The sequence below is a fragment of the Sapajus apella genome, unplaced genomic scaffold, assembly GCF_009761245.1.
Source record: "Sapajus apella isolate SASKATOON/1434 unplaced genomic scaffold, GSC_monkey_1.0 scaffold114, whole genome shotgun sequence".
NCBI classification, from domain to species: Eukaryota; Metazoa; Chordata; class Mammalia; order Primates; family Cebidae; genus Sapajus; species Sapajus apella.
In genome coordinates this window covers 576644-597597 of record NW_022437054.1, presented here as the reverse complement: position 1 = coordinate 597597, position 20954 = coordinate 576644, and the positions used below count along the sequence as shown (strand labels likewise).

The 20954-nt window shown below is 43.0% G+C and overlaps 1 protein-coding gene across 3 annotated transcripts in view; it reads left to right on the top strand.

Moving 5' to 3' along the window:
• ATP8A2 (ATPase phospholipid transporting 8A2) overlaps nt 1–20954 on the top strand; it is a 643075-nt gene that overhangs the window by 75218 nt on the left and 546903 nt on the right. For 2 of the 3 annotated variants that reach the window (XM_032260055.1, XM_032260056.1), the window contains exon 2: nt 5149–5293. In XM_032260055.1, the coding sequence (XP_032115946.1) occupies nt 5149–5293 (145 nt within the window). Of the gene's footprint in view, nt 1–4957; nt 5013–5148; nt 5294–20954 lie in introns of those variants that run through there. The other variant, XM_032260057.1, reaches the window with a different exon arrangement.

Genomic DNA, 20954 nt, shown 5'->3' with positions numbered 1-20954 from the left:
ACATACATATTATGATAATGTTTAATATATAGGACCAAATTTCAAAAACCTGTTGGGATTTTTAATTTTCTTCCCTAAAACCATCTCCATGGAATCTGTTTATGTAATGGATAGAAATTAGGTGTTATCCTCACTTTTACCTGCTCCCCTGACAATGTGAGGTCTGTCACTGTCCCTGCCATTGTTGCCAGTGACTTCCACAGTCTTATTGCCACACATAATTCATTCCAAGTGAGTGAAATGATGAAGAATTCGAGTCATTCAGTAAAATGAAAAACATGACTGATCATGTGGTTAGAGGGTTGAAAATATGAAAAAATACACCTTGTACAATGAAGCAAACAAAGTTCATGGAGGAGAGATCAGCTGGAGAGCCAGAGCTGGCTGAAGGTGAGCTTCTGGAGGCACTGGAGCAGCTGAGTGCGTGTCCCTGTCCTTCCACCCCCTCATGCTTCTGTGGGTCACTGGGGTGTCTGCTGTAACTGGTCTGCTCTCCTCTGCTCCTTCCCTGTTCTTCACCTGTCCTCTTATTGCTGGCCTCTGGTGGGCCTTCTCTACCATCTCTCTCGATTTCCTAATATTCTGTTCTTTCTCCAGCCCCGGGCAGGAACTCTGAAGGCAAGAGGAGGACAGGGGTGCTTATCTCAGTCTTTCACCTTCCAGCTACTTCAGGGATTCATCAAAACCTACTGGACCAGATGTTGCCGTGAGGACTTTCCTTTGCCAGATTCACCCTCCTGGGTCTGGGTTGTGGCATCTAACAGCATGTGTGCCAGATTATCTAAAATCCTGGGCACCTGGTGGTGATCTACAGGTGAAAAGGAATTTGTCCTCCTCTTTAATCCTTCTTGCTTTTCTATGTTATAGGGAAAAACAGGTTCTCTGCATACTGTTTTACCATACTAGTTAAGATATCTGGTTATGAGAAGTTTATAGAATGATCCAGAGGTGGCTCATGGAACCCAAAGCCCCAGTGCAGCTGGGATCTCGGCAAGTACTGAACCTAGGACCCAAAACACTGCTGGGGCTGTTTCCACGGCTCTTCATGCAGCTGCCTCATCTTTATCTCAAAAGAAATCCTTTCTCTGTCTTCTGGTCCATTCAGAAGATAGAAGACTAGAAGACAGCCATCTAGAGTCCTGGTGTGTGTACGTTAATAGGTCAGCCATATGCAGAAATGGTCCCTACTAGTTTCCATGTCAAAGTTCCCAGGGGAGAGACACTTGGTGGCCCAATTTGGACCAAGTAACCATCCCTGGTTTAAAGAGCTATAACAAGTAGATAGGATTGCACAGTATGGACCCAGCTGGTGGGCTCCTTGGCTTGTATGAGGAAAGGGAGAAGTCATTGGTTCAGTGGCTGGGTAGATACCTTTAAAAGGCATCTACTGCATTAGCCTCTTATGTATTCATTTGACATATTCTTTCAGACTGTGTACTGTGTGCTAGGCATGATCCAGGGCACTCCATCCAGGGATAGAGCTGTGAACAAGATGAAGTCCCTGCCCTCATGCCCTTGACTTTCCATTGCCTTGTCTGCATTTTCACTTTGCAGAGTGGGGGCAAATTTAATGCTTGTCTCTTTGCTTACTCTTGTTCTCTTAGTTCTTTCCCTTTCCTTTAGTTTCTTTCTCAACTAATAGATGTTTATTGAACTCCCACTCTGCTGACACGGCGCCTGTTTACATGGGGGAGGTGTAAGCATATACTCATTTTGTATGGTGGTATTTGCAAAATGCATTAACTCAGAATTATCTCATGAGTCTGAATTTGAAACCTTAGTCATCATGTGCTTTGCTCTAGATGGTATAATGTTTCCTTACGCAATATGTTTTCCACAATTTTTTTGAAAATATTAATGTTTTTCTTTATAGGGTTAGGTTGAGATGAGGCCACTGAGGTAGAAATAATTTATCTGAATCTTAGGAGCAGGAGCAGGGTGGTATAACTATTTCTACCTAGAAAAAAGTCCCAGGTCTTTCCTGTTGTGGTATAGAAAGCTGTGTTGGCCTGAGGCATGCTAGATAGGAAAAGTGGGAGATATTATTTCACTTCATTCTGTGATCACTATTTAACTTGTGTCAATAATTTTCTTCACTCCAGTATTTGTTATCCAACATCTAAATTCTTATTTGGAAAAATTATCGTTTCTGTTCTTAATTCTATCAGTGATTTTTTTTTTTGTCCCATTCTTCTTCAAACATCAGTGATCTCACATTTCTTCCTTTTCTGGTGCACACATTTAACCGTCGCCTCTCCAGAAGTCTTGCAGAGTTTTCTTTTTTGTTATTGTTTTTTGTAGATATGAGGTCTTGCGATGTTGCCCAGGGTGGACTTGAACTTCTGGGCTCAAGCTGTCCTCCCACCTTGGCCTCCCAAAGTATTGGGATTACAGGCACGAGCCACCATGCCCAGCTCAGAGTTTTCTTTTGAGATGTTTCTTATGTCTGTCCATTTATCCCGTCTTCCATTTAATTCATGCTTTTATCATCTTGCTTCTAGATTATAGAATCAATTTCCTACCTGGTCCCCTTATCTAAAAATTCTCCTCTCCTGCTGTTTCCCCTTGGCCATCACTGCCAGATGCTCTTCTCTCCTGATCAGAAACCTGTGGCCTCCTGTGACCTTCAGGATGAAGTTCAAGCTTCTTTGCTTGGCGTTGGTCATCCACAGTCTGGCCACAGGCTATTTTTTTTGCGAACTTCTTTTTTACTTTTTCCCAGTTTGGACCCTTAGGGTTGATTTGTTTTCCTAGTTGGCCCTGATACAATTTTGTCTGCTTGGGCCTTTGCTTAAGCTCTTCTTTCCCTTGCCCACAATGTCCTTCCCTTTCCTAATTCATACCTCACTCACACTGCCGGGCTCTTCTGTCTGTCCTCAGAATCTATTCCAACCCTGCCCTGCCTAGCGCAAAGAGGCTGCTGACCTCTGAGCTTCTATAGCACCTTTGGGCTCACTCTTAGTCACACCCTGATAAGTAACTATGGTTAAGTCTTCATGCTTTAAACGGGGAACATTTTCAAGAGCAGGAACCTGATCTTCTGTTTTTGTGTTCTCTGTGGCATCTAACAAGTGATCCTGACTGGGTGCTCATCAGTATCACTTAGTGAGCTTCAAAAACAAAACAGTGACCACAGACTCTGGGAGGGCAGGGCCCAGGAACTAATACATTGTGAGAGCTGCATTCGTAATACTAATGCAGGGGAACTGAGAACTGCTAGGTGAGCAATGAACCACTTTGACCACGCACTGTTCAGTGAACCCAGCCTGTCCCTACTTTCCTGGAGCTTGGGCTCCTGGGTGCAGGGAGTCAGAGCATCCATAAAGAAAATCAGGTAATGATGATATCTGATCCTGTGGAGGAAGACAAGGAAGGGTAAGTGGGCAGAGAGAAAAGCAGTACTTCCATATAGGCTAGCTTCAAAAATATTCTCCATCTGTCTTACATCAGCAAATGCTCCAACACCTGGCCTGCCCTGATTGAAGTCTGGGAGCCCCAGCTGGTGGGCCAGACAGTCTGGAAGAAGGGATTCCTGCTCTCTGCTGCCGCTTGTTGATGAGTATAGGACCAAGCAGTGTCCCATGGAGCCAGAAAGACCCCGGAGAGTGGGAGGCTGCAGGGAAGGAGGTGAGGGATTGTGTCTGCAGTGAGGAATAGCCAGGGCACTGTGGGCACATACAAAAAGCAAGAGGAAAACTGGAGTGTGCCCGGCCTGTGACCAGGGACCCAGCTCGAGCCTGGAGTGTGTACCCACCAGGTGTCCCCATCTGGGTGAAGGGAGAAGCCTTAGCCCACTTCACACTTAACTCTTAACATTCAGAATAATATGTCAGCTTTCAGTAAACAAGTTTACATCTTTCTTGTCGCTTTCTTAGGATAAGGATCATTGTCCTTCTAGTCACTTTGAAAAGATGATGTAGCCAAAATTTTCTCTTTCAAAGTGTTTCTATATGACAGTGAAAAGTATTCTTTGTAACAGGGAAGTGAAGGTTTACTTGTGCAAGAAGTCAGTTTTTTAAAGATGTGCAACGTCCGTTTCTTTGATAGTTGGAAAGTATGGTAGGTATTGGAGAGCGAATGTATATTCAAGAAAAACAAGATAAGGCTTCATCTGTAGGGTATTAATTTTTCTGTGATCCTTTGCCTCAGACGCCTCTCTTCTGGTCACTTCTCAAGCTGGGCAGCTTCTTCTAATGAGGGAAGCTGCCTTGGAGTTGGAGACGAGGTTAAAATCTACACGTGTGTACCAGTTTCAGTAATAACTGGATCCTTCTCTAGGTCTAGGCTGGAACGTCTCAAGTGAAGGTTACTGGGGGGGCCGGGATTTGGGCCCACCCATAAAGCCTTGACCCATAGTGCTGAAATCAAATCTTAAGGAGCTAGGCTGGCTTGCGACGTAATCACAGAAACAGTAATTTAAACAACAAAATGGGTTGGGACAGCTACTGCACTCAGGTCTCCAGGCTCATGTCGGGAGAAGAGCAGCGGATCCCTTGCAATCAATGGTGGGAGCACGCCCTCCACCCTGGGGTCTGGGAAGCCCATTTTTAGCGCGCAGAGGTTTGATTTCGCCATCTCCTTCTGCGGTGGCTGCTTGCAGGGCGCATCCCCATTGCTGCTGTCTCTGCTTCTAAGGAAGATCAAAGGAGCCCAGAAAACCTAGTTCCGGAGCTCAGTCCACAAGACTAGAGGGACGCTCGGTCAGATGGCTGGGTAGGGGCCGCTGGCCTTGGCGCCCCCGGCCCCACTGTCCCGCTGGCAGCCAGGAGCGGCGCGCCCCAGCCGTCCGCCCTTCCCAGCCCCGCATCAGCTTGGGCGTCTGGCCGGGCACAGGCGGGGCGGGGAGGGAGCGCCGGAGCGGGGGCCGGCCGTCCTGGGTGGGGCTTGCTCCGCCAGCGCCAGGGGCCGCGCGGGGCGGGGCCGGGGGCGGGGCCGGGCGCGGGGCGGGGGCGGGGCCGGGGGCGGGGCGGGCCGGGGCTGCTGCGGCGGCGGCGTCTCCAGAGGGAGCCAAGGTACATAGGCGGCGCCCGCCTCGCCCGAGCATCCTTCCCCGCAGATGCCTGCCCGCCCGCGGCCCCCGCTCGCTGCCTCCCGCCTGGCGGTTGACTTCTTTGTGTCGTGTTCTCTGCCTGCGCCCTGTCTCTGCAGGACCCGTTCATTCTTCTTTGGGCTATAAGAAGGCAGAGGATGAGATGTCCCGGGCCACGTCTGTTGGAGACCAGCTGGAGGCACCCGCCCGCACCATTTACCTCAACCAACCGCATCTCAACAAATTCCGCGACAACCACATCAGGTAGGAGAAGGCGGCCGGGACGCGCGGAAGGCGGTGGAGTCGCGGCTGGGAAGGGGCTTGGCCACGCACCTGGCCGGCCCCCATCCAGCTCCCCCAGCGCCTTCCCTGTCCCCTCCCCACCTCACCAGCCCGCGGTCCAGCCCTGCGCTTCCAATGGGGTCATGCGAATGCAGCCCTCCCTGTCCCCTCCTGCGCATCGGTTCCGCGCCCAACCTGCCGTGAGCCCTGAGGAAGTTTTCACTCTAATGTCACCGACAAAAATGAGATCTCTGCTCTTCTCATCCCTGGGCTTCCTTCCCGGAAACCCCCCTCTAGCCTTGTTTTAAGCCAGTTGATAACCCTCTTTAGCAATTTGCAGAAGGCACTGTGAGGGACTTGCTTTATAAGGGAGTCCCACAAGTCCCAAAGACTCACATTCAGTTTTCAATAGTCCACAATTGTTAAGAGATCTTCATTTACTGGGAAACTTTGCCCAGAGTTAGCAGAAAGATGGACAGAAGCTAGCATTTAAATGTCTGCTTTTACTGGCCGCTATGTCACACACCCTGGCTATAGCAGCTTAGTGAAGCTTCACAACCTCTTGAAGCAGGCCAGGAGACTGGAATATAAAGATGCTAAATAATGTACCTATAGTCATACAGCTACCAGGTGGCAGAGCTGGAAATTGAACCCAGCCTATCTGACTACTAAGGGTAAATTTTTTCTGCTGTGCAAAGCTAGTTCTTTAGCACGGGTGTTCGTACATTTTCAAATTTCATTAAACATTCAGGCTTAACTTTGTTTCTGAGAGTGACTTCAGAGGATGTAGTTCTGTGAGCTGCTCAGAACACCATGCTTGGGTGTAGAGAAATTCAGTGATTGATCAGGTTACACGTAGATTATTGACAACCTTGAGTTTCAATCCAGGGTTCTTTTTTGAAACGCAAAAACTTCGTTGTTATTTGTTTAAGTATGACACTACTGCGTTAACATTTGTACAGACAACAGCCTGACATCTTTATTTAGAAGGGTCAGGCTGTTGGACATTATTGGGGTAGAATAAGGGTGCATATTATATGGAGGTGGAATCTTCACTTATCAAATGAGTGTTAGATTATGCAGCTTTATTTGGGGTTTTAAGAATGACAGTTGGGCATATTTTATACTTGAGAGTGTAAATTAGAAGAATAGCTGAGTCCACATTTCAGAATGTGTGGGCTTCATTCAAGATACAGAGCATAAGCCACAGTGAGTTACCACTTCACAAACTACAGTGGCTCCAATAAAAAAGACAGATAACAAGTATTGGTAATGATGTAGAGAACTTGGTATCTTCATGCATTGCTGATGGAGATGACAAATGATGAAGCCGCTTTGGAAAACAGTTGGTAACTCTTCAAATTTTTCAATGTAAAGTTACCATATGACGTAGCCATTCTACTTCTAGGTTTATCTACCCAAGAGAAATGAAAACCTATGTCCACACAAAAACCTGTACACATATATTCACAGCAGCATTATTGGGAATAGCCCCAAAGTAGAAATAATCCAAATATCTATCAGCTGATGAATGAATAAATAAAATGGAGTATATCCTTACAATGGAATATTATTGGGCCATTGAAAGGAAATGAAATATTGACACACTCTGCAACTTGGATGAAGCTTTGAAAGCATTATGCTAAGTGGAAGGAGCCAGTCACAAAAGGCCTCATAGTATATGATTCCATTTATATGAAGTATGCAGAAGAGGCAAATTTATAGAGTCATAAGGTAGATTAGTGGTTCCTGGGGCTGGGGAAGAGGGAAGAGGTTGAGGGGAAAGGGGGAATGACTGTGAGTGTGCATGGGGTTTCATTTTGGAGTGATGGTTGCACAACTCTGTGAATGTATCTAAACCATTTGGAATCCTGAACTGCTCATGTACTTCCATTTCTTCACACCTTCTCATATGTGTTTCTATTGAATTGCTTTCAAAAAGACGATTTTCTAAAAGATATATACTGTGTAAGGATATGGGAATTGAAGAGCTACTTTTCTTTTTAAACTTTAGTGTGTTTTCAAGTAGTATTTTTGCCTAATTCCTACTACTTCCTTTAATTTTGTTATCCATTTGTGCATGCTTAAGGCTGGGGGAATAAAATAGAGACCTTTGTTTTTGTCTAAATGTTCTCATTTTCATGGAAGGTAAAGTTTGTTTGTTTGTTTTTGAGGCGGAGTCTTGCTCTGTCCCCCAGGCTGGAGTGCAGTGGTGTGATCTTGGCTCACTGCAACCTCCACCTCCTGGTTCCAGTGATTCTCCTGCCTCAGCCTCCCTAGTAGCTGGGATTACAGGCACCTGCCACCATGCCTGGCTAATTTTTGTATTTTTGGAAGAGATGAGGTTTCGCCATGTTGGTCAGGCTGGTCTCAAACTCCTGACTTCAGGTGATCCACCCGCTTTGGCCTCCCAAAGTGCCAGGATTACAGGCATGAGCCAGGCTGGAAGGTAAAGATTTTTAAGAACACTGGTAATGGAGGTTCACTATGTGTTCTGTAATCAAGAATGAAAGCAGACCCAGACTGATTGTATTATTAGTCAGTGGGATTCCGGGTGGCTACCTGCTGTGCAGTTTCATTTGTACTGTTTTGGGAGAGGCAGAATAAGTTGGGGATGTACAGTGGGTTGGTTAGGAATAAAGTAGGCAGGTACCGACTTTCTATTTAAAGCTTTATATAAGTATATAATTGAATTATTTGAAATATATTAAAATTCATATAGTTCCTGAGTTCATGGCTCATTTGAATGCCCTGGATAGGGTCTAAGAAATTAAAATGTGGTCCTTGATGTTATTTAAAATGGCCTTTGAGTATTTGGTTCTGTTGAGAGGGGAGCTGACACATGGCTTGCTTATCTGGCACAGGACGGGAGTTAATGGAAGACCATGTTCCATGCTCAAAGCAGGGAAGACCTCTTTGTAGCACCAGAATTGCTCAAAGCAAAGAAGACCTCTTTGTAGCAACAGAATGTGGCCAGACTTGCTTGCTCTAGCTGCAGCTTTTCCCTCTGACTCAGTGTGTCTAAAGTAAAGCATGCTCTATACTTCCCAAGGAAATGCCAAACCGCCACAGCTATAGACTCATCTGCCTGATGCTTTGCTTCCTTTTCACCCCCTACATCCCTCAGCACATCCTTCTTTGTTAAACACTCAATAAATAGTGCGGGTGTCCAGTGCTCGGAGCCTTCGCATCCTCTTATTGCATCGGCCCCCTTGGAGCCCACCTTTATGCACTCTTGCTTTTGTCTCTTAATGGCTTTGGATCCACCAACTCTTTTTACTTCCTAGGTTGTGTCAGGGCTGGTTCCCCAACATGGTTCACCTTGCCTGTGTGTTTAAATAGGAATTACTAATGGTTATCAGTGACTCGTGGTTCATTAAAAAATTGATTATAGGCCAGGTGCGGTGGCTCACACCTGTAATCCCAGCACTTTGGGAGGCCAAGGTGGGCGGCTCACTTGAGGCCAGGAGTTTCAGACCAGCCTGGCCAACATGACAAAACCCCATCTCTACTAAAAATACAAAAATTGCCAACCATGGTGGTGCATGCCTGTAGTCCCAGCTATTTTGGGAGGTCGAGGCACAAGAATCACTTGAATCCAGGAGGTGGAGGTTGCAGTGAGCCAAGATCACACCACTGCACTCTAGCCTGGGTGATGGAGCAAAACTCCATCAAAAAAAAAAAAATTTGATTATAAACCTTCTTAGCATTATAGTTTAAGGATGTTACAAAATGTTGAGCCACGTTATTTTAGCACGTTAATGTTACTGATCTCAGGTTTTATGATAATATTGATTTTTAAAAATAAGGCCTTTTCTCTTGGCCATGAATGCTTGCTAAAATATATGAAAGCTAGTCAAAGGAACATTTTTGTAAAAGGATAAAGGATTTGTTTTTAATATAATTTTTCTGGAGAAGAGGTTAATGGTTTTCTTAGAGGCAGGGACATGGAGGTTTATCCCAGTTTGTTTGCCCCTAAATTGAGCTTTTTAAGACAAAGGGACCACATGGGATAGATGAGCCCAGGCTAGTCTGTTGAATCAGGGCTGTCTAACTTCTCTGGATGTTGTACCCCTTGGCAGGCCTGTCCTCTCTGGAACAGAGTTCTCTTCCCTGCTTTCCTCGACCCCAAGCCTTTTTGGGCTTGAAACCTTCTGGATCATAGCAGTTACTCTGCACTTGCCTTTCTGGGAAGCTGGCCATTGACTAGGACTGGGAGTTTGATGCAGAAGAAGGGAGGGCAGTGAGGGGCGACATGTTATCATTCAGGACAGGAATTGCATGTCCCAAGGTTACTGGAGTGGAACTGATGTGACTTAAGAAAGAGGGTGGGTCTGGGAAAATGCCTAGAAAGCAGGAATGAGGTTCCCTCTGAGGTCCACTGTGGCCTCAGCACCCCCAGGGGAATGTACTACAGTGAGTACTCCAAATTCTGGCCAATTCCTTGAATTTTGGGGAGGGACTGTGTTATGTATGTAGATGTCTCACCAAACCTTGTTCTTGTTCTCAACACTGAAAATAGCATCAGTGTTTGATGTGAAGCCTGTGGTAGGTTTATTACGTTTTTCATTATTGAAGCCAATGAACTCAGGTTATCATAATGATAGAGAATAATGAAGTAGCCTTTTTCTACTAGGCACTGATTTTCTAGGACCTTAACTATGAGAACAATAACTTCCTTCATCTTCTAGAAATGAAAAGTAATTAATGGGATTCAATGTTTACATACACATCTACGGTTATGTATGTGTCCACCTAACTAGGTCTCCTTTTCCTGAAGTGCACAATCGTATCTCCTTTCAAATGTTTCAAAGGTTTTAGTGCATAATTCAGCCATCTAAAGTGTACAATTCAATGATTTTTAATGTATTCATAGAGCTGTGCAGCTATCATCACAGTCAATTTTGGAATAATTTCATCACCTCCAGAAGGAATATCATACTCTTTAGCTATCATCTTCCATCTCTTCTTCCCCCCACCCCTAAGCAATTTACTTTATATTTCTATAGCTTTCCCTGTACTGGACATTTTGTATAAATAGCATCATACTCTTTTAAGTGTTTTTTTTTTTTTTTTTTTTGGGACGGAGTTCCGCTCTTGTTACCCAGGCTGGAGTGCAATGGCGCGATCTCGGCTCACCGCAACCTCCGCCTCCTGGGTTCAGGCAATTCTCCTGCCTCAGCCTCCTGAGTAGCTGGGATTACAGGCACGCGCCACCATGCCCAGCTAATTTTTTGTAGTTTTTGTAGAGACGGGGTTTCACCATGTTGACCAGGATGGTCTCGATCTCTTGACCTTGTGATCCACCCGCCTCGGCCTCCCAAAGTGCTGGGATTACAGGCTTGAGCCACCATGCCTGGCCTCTCTTTTAAGTGTTTTAAGCTAAATATTAAATGCTTACAAAAGCTCACTATTTAGAGGAAACTGGTGGTGAATTTTTAATTTTATATATCTAAATTTTCAAAAATGTTTAAGGTTAAACTGTTTTTCCCCCCAGAAAAATCTTGAAGTAGTGTACTGATCAAAGGAATGAGCAATACTTATGTCATCACTATCAGACATATGTAATCTTTCTATGTGATTATCAGCATGCCATTTGAAATAGTGAATTTCAAAGCCATAAGGCAGTTTTCTTCAATATTTGAAATGAGGTCTTCAAAGCTAGTTAGGAATGTTTACAGTTACTCAGTTTTGAATGACTCATTCCTTTCAGGTGGGCGTTTTAGCTAGCAAAAACTTCATTAAAGTGATAACTCAAGCTTCGCCAAGTTACCACATTTCTTCAGGTTGGTTTGCCTTAAAGGAAAATTACTTCATATAAATTTTTCTTGGCTTTGCCAAGGTAAATTTTAAATAGAATATTACCTTTACAGAAAAAGGAACTGAGTGCTGTGCGCTAGGTTGGGACAGGATCATTGTTGATAATATTATGCTGAGATCCTAATTTCTTTTTTACCTTGTATTTTGGTTGTTTTGTTTTAACTTATATTTTAGGTTCAGAGGTATGTGTACAGGTTTGTTATGTAGGTAAACTCATGTCATAGGGATTTGTTGCACAGTTTCATCACCCAGATACTAAGCCTAGAACTCAATAGTTATTATGATTATTATTGAGATGGAGTCTTTCTCTGTTGCCCAGGCTGGAGTGCAGTGGTGCAATCTTGGCTCACTGCAAGAGCCGCCTCCTGGGTTTGAGCAGTTCTCTTGACTCAGCCTCCCAAGTAGCTGGGATTACAGGCATGTGCTACCACGCCCAGCTACTTTTTGTATTTTTAGTAGAGATGGGATTTCACCATGTTGGCCAGGCTGGTCTCAAACTTGTGACCTCAGGTGATCTGCCCACCTTGGCCTCCCAGAGTGCTGGGATTATAGCTATGAGCCACTGCACCCGGCCTCAGTAGTTGTTTTTTCCTGCTCTTCTCCCTCCTTTCACCTTCCACCCTCAAGTAGGCCCCAGTGTCTGTTGTTTCCTTGTGTCCATGAGTTCTCATCATTTAGCTCCCTCTTGTAAATGAGAACATGTGGTATTTTGTTTTCCGTTCCTATGTTAGTTTGCTAAGGATAACGGCCTCCACCTCCATCCACGTTCCCACAGAAGACATGATCTTGTTCTTTTTTTATGGCTGCACAGTATTCCATGGTGTATATGTACATTTTTTTTAATCCAGTCTGTCATTGATGGGCATTTAGTTTGATTCTGTGTCACTGCTATTGTGAATAGTGCTGCAGTGAACATTCGAATGTATGTGACTTTAAGGTAGTAGGACTTGGGTTCCTCTGGGTATATATCCAGTAATAGGATTGCTGGGTTAAATGGTAGTTCTGTTTTCAGCTTTCTGAATAATCTCCAAACTGCGTTTCACAGCGGTTGAACTAATTTACACTCCCACCAATGGTGTATAAGTATTCTCTTTTGTCTGCAACCTCACCAGCATGTTATTTTTTTACTTTTTAAATAGCCATGTGAGATGGTATCTCATTGTAGTTTTCATTTGCATTTCTCGAGTGATCCGTGATATTGAGCATTTTTTCATGTTTGTAGCCACACCTATGGCTTCTTTTGAAAAGCATCTGTTCATATTCGTTGTCCACTTTTTAATGGAGTTGTTGGTATTTTGTTCTTGTAAATTTGTCTAAGTTCCTTATAGATGCTGGATATTAGACTTTGTCAGATGAATAATTTGCATACATTTTCTCCCATTCTGTAGGTTGTGTGTTTACTGTGTTGATAGTTTATTTCGCTGTGCAGAAGCCCTTAAGTTTAATTAGATGGAATCATAATTCTAAAAGAATATTTTTGTCTTAGGATTAAAGAGAACAAAATAATGTTCAATAACCAATTTGTCCATGCATAGTGGAGAGAGATTATATATGTGGCACTAGATCCAATGTCATTGAGTACTGTGAGGATGAAGAATTCTCTAAATGTTTTAATGCTACAGAATTTATGTAGGATCTGGTATTAATGAACAAGCTGCTTACAATTTAACAAAGAAGCAATACCAACATCCTAGTTAGAATCACAACTTTTTTTTTTTGAGATGGGGGCTCACTGTGTTGGCCAGGCTGGAGTGCAGTGGTGTGAACTCCACTCACTGCAACCTCCACCTCCTGGGTTCAAGCGATTCTCCTGCCCCTCAGCCCCTTGAGTAGCTGGGATTACAGGCACCCGCCACCATGCCCGGCTAATTTTTGAATTTTCAGTAGAGACAGGGTTTCACCATGTTGGCCAGGCTGGTCTCAAACTCCCTGACCTCAAGTGATCCGCCCACCCTGGCCTCCCAAAATGTTGGGATTGCAGGCATGTACCACTATGCCCAGCAGAATCATAACTTTTTTTTGATTTATGTAAAAATCATTATCTTAAAAACCAAGGTGTACCTAATCTCTGATTTGAGACCACTGTCTTTATCAAGTTAGGCAAAGGTAAAAGTATTCCTTATCAAGAGTAATTGCTGATGTTGAAAACAGTCTTAAGATTTTACTTTTGGGTATGCTGCTTTTTGTTTAGAAGCAGATATACTTGGTTAATTTCCAAGCCAGGCACTGTGTTTTCTGAATGTGAATGGCACAACAATCCTGAGTTCTCATTTTGTATGTACCAGCAGCAATTAATGCCACAGAAGAGCCTTGTAATGAGAACTGTTATCAGCTTTACACCCTTGGACAAGTCTTTTGAGGAATGCTGCAGATGAAAATATTGGAATTGAGGGAGCTTTGGAATAGTGTATTCCAGGTAACCATTGAATGTGTGAGCTTTCTTGAAGTGTATTTTTAGATACAGAAAAGCCTGTCAGCCTTGGGCCAATTTTATATTTGATGTTTCTAAGGAAATAGCAAATGTCTAAGAGGACAGACTTTCATGGTTATTTTTTTATCAAATTGACCCCTGTGTGGGTGGATAATGGAGCCCAGTTTGAATTTGACCTAAGAAACATCTGTGCCATTCCCATCGTTTAAAATAGGTAAAGGAATTTGGTTTGAGAATTTTGGTTGGTAATTAATTTCCCCTCTCTCCTCTTTCCAAATTCTGTTATCTCTTATTGTCTGCTGTGAACTTGGGAGCATTTCTGATTCTTTGATAAAAAGAATTAAAATTCTTTTAATTAAAATTAAAATTCAACCAGGCAAATTAAAAGTCAACCAGAATTGTAAGAGATGCAAGACATGACAAGTCAGTACTGTGTGGGTCCCTGAATTGGATTCTGAAACAGAAAAGATACATTGGTAGGAAAACTGGTGAGTCTTGAATAAAGTCTGTAGTTGGATTAGCATTGTGCCAGTGTTACTTTCTTAGTTTTGGTAATTGTGTTATGGTGATGTAAGATGCTAACATTGTGGGGAAACTGGGCAAAGAATAGATGGCAACTCTATTATTTTTGCAACTCTTTTATAAGTATACAATTTTTGACCAGGCCAGGTGGCTCACGCCTATAATCCCAGCACTTTGGGAGGCTGAGGTGGGCAGATCACCTGAGGTCAGGAGTTTGAGACCAGCCTGGCCAACATGGTGAAACCCCATCTGTACTAAAAATATAAAAATTAGCCAGGTGTGGTGGTGGGCACCTGTAATCCCAGCTACTTGGGAGGCTGAGGCTGGAGAATTGCTTGAACCCAGGAGGTGGAGGTTGCAGTGAGCAGAGATGGCACCACTGCACTCCAGACTGGGAGATAAGAGCAAAACTCTGTCTCAAAAAAAAAAAAAGTATACAATTTTCTCAAAATTAAAAAGAAATCTTAAAATCAGCTAGAGGTATCTGAGGGAATAGGAATGAAATGCTAAACTCTTGTTTTTCTATTAAATACTTTGGTAAATGTTTGGGCCTTTAACTGGAAGCAGACATGATTTTGAAGGGAGGATGGTCAGAGGGAAAAAAAAGAATCAATATCTTCATATGTTTGTTGTGATGAGTAGATGGTAAAACCTTTGCTCTCTGGGCATCAAAGAATGCTCCCTATGCTCACAAACAGCACCAGGAGTTTGTTTGCATAATTCCTGATCCAGTTGCTTAAGTTGAAAAAGCAGGTAGCAAAGTAGACTTCTCTGTTTCTGCTCAGTTTAGTCATGTGAGCTTTTGTGTCATTATCCAAAAAGTTGCATCTAAGTGTTTGTTCTACTACTTGTGGTTGAGTCACTCAACAGACAGCAAAAGCTTACTCAGAAATGCTAATCAGCAACCCTTTCAAGAGGGACAATGCTCAGAGAGAACAAAAGCAGAGGTCTGACTATTGTGGGGATGTAGGGATGTTTTACAAAGAAATTTCCTGAAATCCATGAGGTTGGGTTTGGTCATTCAAATGCTGACCCATTGTTTTCTCTTAAATGAAAGCCAGCTCTTCAAAACTTAAATAATAGGTTTTTAACCTTTACTATTTTATGTTAGATGTCATTGCAAATGATTTGGGGTTGCGTTTGGGATGGTGTTAGTCACCCTGATGGATTATTCCGTGTATCTTCATACAACATCACTTGAAAGGCTTTTGGAGAGTGTTGGCAGGTTTCGGCTAAGAAAAGACTTCAGCCTGAGAATGGACCTAACTCTCCATAAAATTTTTAGCATGAACCTTTAATATGTGTACTTAAAACATTCGTCTACATGTGATATCATTGTTAGTTATCGTATTTACCAAGATTCTCAATTAAGAATTGCAGATGTAAGTACATATTGTTCACAGTTGTCTCTATTATTTTGAATGTTTTTGGCCGATTTATCAGATTTGATTAAATCAACCTAATCTTTAACCTAGTGAAATGATTTTAAAGAGCTTTTACTGGGAATGTGTCAATTCTGCTGCTTTTCATTTTCTTGTAATTGCATTACTCATAACTATCGTTTCCAATTTGTGGTTTTGTTGCATGATTCTTAAGCCATTTGTTCTTTTGGGAGGGGTAGTTTAGTTTAAATTAGATAAAGTAATCCATGACTCCGCCCAGCTGGAACCCCCAAATGGAAATGTGTAGTAGTAAGGAGAGAGACAGACAGGGAGGGTACCACTGTTATCCCTGTATTAGCTCAGGCTGCCATCGCAAAATACATAGACTGCGGTGGGGAGCATAAGCAGACATTTGTCTTCTCATAGTCCTAGAGACTGGAAGTTCAAGATCAGGGTGCCAGCATGATCCGGTTCTGGTGAGGGCTCTCTCCTGGCTTGCAGATGATAGCTGCCTTCTTGTTGTGTCCTCTCAGAACAGAGAGAATGAGCAAGAGCAAGAACAAGAGTGACAGCAAAAATGAGAGTGAGAGACAGATTAAGAGCTTGATGTCTCTAATAAGGGCACTAATCCTATCTTGAGGGTCCCAACCTCATGACTTCATCTAATTCTAATCTCCAAAAGGGCCCAACAGTAGCACCCTATCCCATTGGGGGTTAGGGCTTCAACATATGAGTTTTAGGAAGGACACAGTTGAGTCCATAGCACCAGCCACCCTTCTTATTAAGGAGGTTCCCCTCCAGCCACATTACGTAGATCATGTTGGGACACCAGTGTCAGTACACTTAATAAATGGTCCTGAACCTTATTTTTTTGACGTATATATAAATATAAGCTCCGACAGCTTCTTCCCAAACCCCACTTGGGAGTCACCTGCTTTAGATTCAGTTGATTAGGGCTCTCCTTCCTTGGAGGAAAACCATCTAGTCAGACGTGGTCTGACTTTTACTTTAGGCCTCAGCAACACTGAGACTGATCGTAAATCTTGTTCCTTAGGTACCATTTGTAATCCTATACTTGGTATATGTGAGGTAAGCATTGCAGTCCCTCTCTGTCAAGAATTGCAGGTGCATGGTTATTGGCAGCACTGCAGGGGTAGGAAAGTAGAAGGACAGGGCAAAGCTGCTGGTAGAAACCAATGAGCTGGGCCTGAAAGATGAGTAGGAGTCAGCCTGGAAGCTTGGGTGGGACTTGGTGGGGAGGGCAGGCCAGGCATGAGGAACTGCATGCTCAGAGGTGCAGAAGAGTGCAACAGCCAGCTGTGTGTCTTTCCAGAAAAGATGTGGAAGAAGAAGGTGATATGGTTTGGCTCTGTGTCCCTACCCAAATCTCATCTTGAATTGTAGCTCCCATAATTCCCACGTGTTGTGGGAGGAGCCTGGTGGGAGATGATTGAATCATGGGGGCATTTTCCACCATTCCGTTCTCATGGTGGTGAATGAGTTTTGTGAGATCCGATGGTTTTATAGGGGTTTCTGCTTTTGCATCTCTCTCATTCTGTCTTTGCCTGCTACCATCCATGTAAGATGGGACTTGCTCCTCCTTGCTGTCCGCCATGATTGTGAGGCTTCTCCAGCCATGTGGAACTGTAAGTCCAATTAAACCTCTTGCTTTTGTAAATTGCCCAGTCTCAGGTCAGTCTTTACCTGTAGCATGAAAATGGACTAATACAGAAGGGATGATGGAAAAAGTGTTGTGAAAGGCCAAGCTACTGGAGACGGGCTGCTGTAGCCAGGAAAAGCTTTTATGGGGCAAGTGACAAAGTAATAGTACTTGGGTTTGATGTGCACAACCACCTTCTCTGCATTTAGAAGCATGTGAGGCTTCTGTCATTGCCCAGGAAGAGGTGCAAAGCTGTACTGCTGCAGGAGTAGAGAATCACTGGGGATAGTTAGCAGTGGAGCTGTAAGTGGACAGACCACTAGGCAAGCGTGATTCCCTGGTTCCAGTGTTAGTGACAGGGAGGGTGTTGATGCCGTTTCTTGTATTTCTGAGTTTTGTTTTGAACTATTTTGAACTGTGGATAGGGGCAAGGTGATTGACCTCAGAATAGCAGAAAGCCCCCTTTCACCCCAGTATGAGACTACCCCAGGGGAGCTGATACACATATAGAGGGCGACCTCTGTTGGCTGCGTCATGAAGGAGCTCCTTCCTCCGGCAAGGTGGGGTCAACGCTGGCTCTATCGGAGAGACACCAAACTTCTGACAGATCTTTCCCTACCTCTAGATCTGTTTGTAAACTGTAAATAGAAAAATGTCGTAGCTTATAGCATGGTGAGAATTCGATGAGAGCAGCTGGGCACAGTAGATCATGCCTGTAATCCCAGCACTTTGGGAGGCCAAGGCAGGAGGACTGCTTGAGGCCAGGAGTTTGAGACCAAGCTGGGCAACATAGTGAGACCCTATCTCTACAAGAAAAAAGAATTAGATGAGAATGTACCTGTCCAAGGCCGCACTGTGTAAGAGCGCACAGACACACAGAGTTGCTCATTGACAACAGATATCTAGTTATTATGAATACTGCTCTTTGTTGCTCATGTTGCTCTCTAATTCTTTGATAACCAAAACAATCAATTATAAGCTGTAACTGGGGGAAAAGGAAAGTGGACTTGTGTATTACTCTGCCCAAGAGTTACAGGTTGCCTAGGGAAGAAATTTGCAGGCTGAAGAACCACAGGGTACGTTTTGGGCATTAGGCTCTTTCAAATATATATTTTTCTAGCCTGTAACTGTTAGAAACAAGCAGGCTGCACTGCGGGCATAAGACAAGCCTAAAATGTGTTTGAGTGTGCATATGTGTATTGTTGTTAAATCAAGAAATTGGCTTCTCCTCTTGGTGTCGTGAAAGAACAAAGTTGCATGTAAATTCACATTAAATTCAGTGACACCTCCTCCCACAAACAAACACCAAGATTCTTTACCCTAGGATGGTTAAAACTTTAAACTTGGCCTATATGTATGAGTTTTATTGAATTGTGACTATAAAGTCTGCATCTGTATCTTTCTACCCTTCCTCTTTTTTTTCCTTCCGTCTTGTTTGGGACCATCAGCTTTTTGGCTCTTTGGGGCTCTGCTTTGAATATCCCTAAGGATCTTGGCACTGTGCATAATATGGAAATGGAATACTTAATGGTAGTTTCAATGATATAAAGGAATATTGTTTATTTATTTACTTATTTTTATTTATTTATTTCTTTTTTTGAGACAGAGTCTCACTCTGTTGCACAGGCTGGAGTGCAGTGGCGCGATCTCAGCTCACTGCAACCTCCACCTCTCGGGTTCAGGTGGATTCTCCTGCCTGAGTCTCCCGAGTAGCTGGGACTGCAGGTGCTCACCACCAGGCCTGGGCTAATTTTTTTGTACTTTTAGTAGAGATGGCATTTCACTGTGTTGGCCAGGCTGGTCTTGAACTCTTGACCTCAAGTGATCCATCCACCTCAGCCTCCCAAAGTGTTGGGGTTACAGGCGTGAGCCACTGCACCTGGCAGGAATATTCTTTAAATTATTGAATGAAAAAATGACTCTTTTGTTTTTATTCTAGTGAAAGGTGGAAATTTTGAAAGTATTGCTGTCTAGCATATAAAACATGTTACCAAGCTCCGACAGTTTAAAAATAGAGCAATTTATTTTAAAACAGTAAGGCTATTTGCTAAGTAGTATCACAATTATTTTTCTAGTACTCAGCCTTGTTGAAACTGCCTCATACTCATTTTTAATGTTACCCTTACAGATCAGAATTCATTAACCATTCTAACATCAACGTACCAGAGTAAATTGAATAATTTCACATACTGATGATGCCGTGGTGAGGCAGACACATGAACTTCTCTCAGTATCACTGTTTTGACTGTCAGCTGTCATGCAGTTTCAACACTACACCTATTTCAACAAAGTTTTGTTCACTCTATAAGATTAGAGATAGCAGAAGGAATCATTTTATGTACAGATAGTGTGTGCGTCTGTATGAGGAGGTGGGATACCACTGTTATTCTCTATACATGGGTTAGTCGTATTTATAAGCCAAACACTGTGGACATTGGAAAGTCAAAAATCTTCAAGGCAGAAAATAACATAAGGGAAGATTTCTTCTCATACTTTTACCAGCCTCTTTCCACTGCTTTGTCTAAATGTGCACACACAGGCACGTGCCATATCTTTTAACGCTTCTAATTCACTGGGTCTACACATGAACATGTGTCTTCATGGGGGACACACCAGTACACCTGGCAAACCATTCTAGCCCACAGGGAGCTGGTGCTGAAAGTTCTTCCTCTGCATTGAGGCTTCCTATGAATCCCAGGCAATCGTTCAAGACTGTGGCCGACAGATACGCGGCAGTTGACCCATAACAACTGCAAACGTGTTTAATCGCTATAACAAAACGTTAATTCGCACATCACATTTGAGTTAGTACTGAACTGCCAGGAATGTAGTAGTTCTCTTAATGTTTAGTTTGATAATCACAGACCCACTTGTAGAGATGACTCTTCAGGGCTGTCCCAGGGAGCATATGTGGACTCCTCATATGTTGTGTCTTCTATTACATCTTGGGAAAGAGTGAGTTTTCTTGTTTCACCAATTGACAACATTGCTCCTATACTCAGCAAACATTTAAATGAGGGTTGGAAAAACTTTCGATTTTTTTGTCCCTAAAATTGTACCCCCAAACTCTAAAACTCCTTGTTAGTATGTATGCACTCTGAGGAAATGCTGAGAAAGCTGGGGACTGTCTGTTACCTGCTGACTGGCTTTTCATGTGTTTCTAGTTCACTTTCTGAGGTCCTTCTATTTCTAGTTTTACTGTCCCTTTGCTAGCATTTTCTATGGATGGTTGATGGGTGCAATGTGCAATGCAGTATTCCAAAACATTTTTTTATCATGTGTTGTGCACTTAACTAGAGAATAAGCTATTTTCAGTTCAGTGCTGGTGTTTGCTATACAGTTAAATGCATTTTTTATAGAAAAAAACTGTGATATTTATAAAGATTTTAAGATAGTAGATTATAAGGAAGTTAACTGACTTGGATTTTAAATCATAGTACTACTTTTTACGTAAATAGTTTAAAGATATTGATTTACCATTCTTCACAGCAAGTATATTTTCTTATATATCCTAAAAATAAACTGATTATGTGTCATTTTTTTTTAACTATTGTGCTAAGGGGCATGATGAATTTTGATATTTTGAGATACTACCATTAGAAAAAAATGAATGCAGTAAGAATATATAGCCCTTTAAAAGAAACTTATGTGCTGCTTACTTTTTGAAATACATTGCATATTTTAAAATTAGGACAGCCTCAACATGGCTCCACATATCCCCATGGAATAATTATTATAATGTAACAAACAGAGGCTGGACATGGTAGCTCACACCTGTAATCCCAGCACTTTGGGACGCTGAGGCAGGCGGTTCGCCTGAGTTCAGGA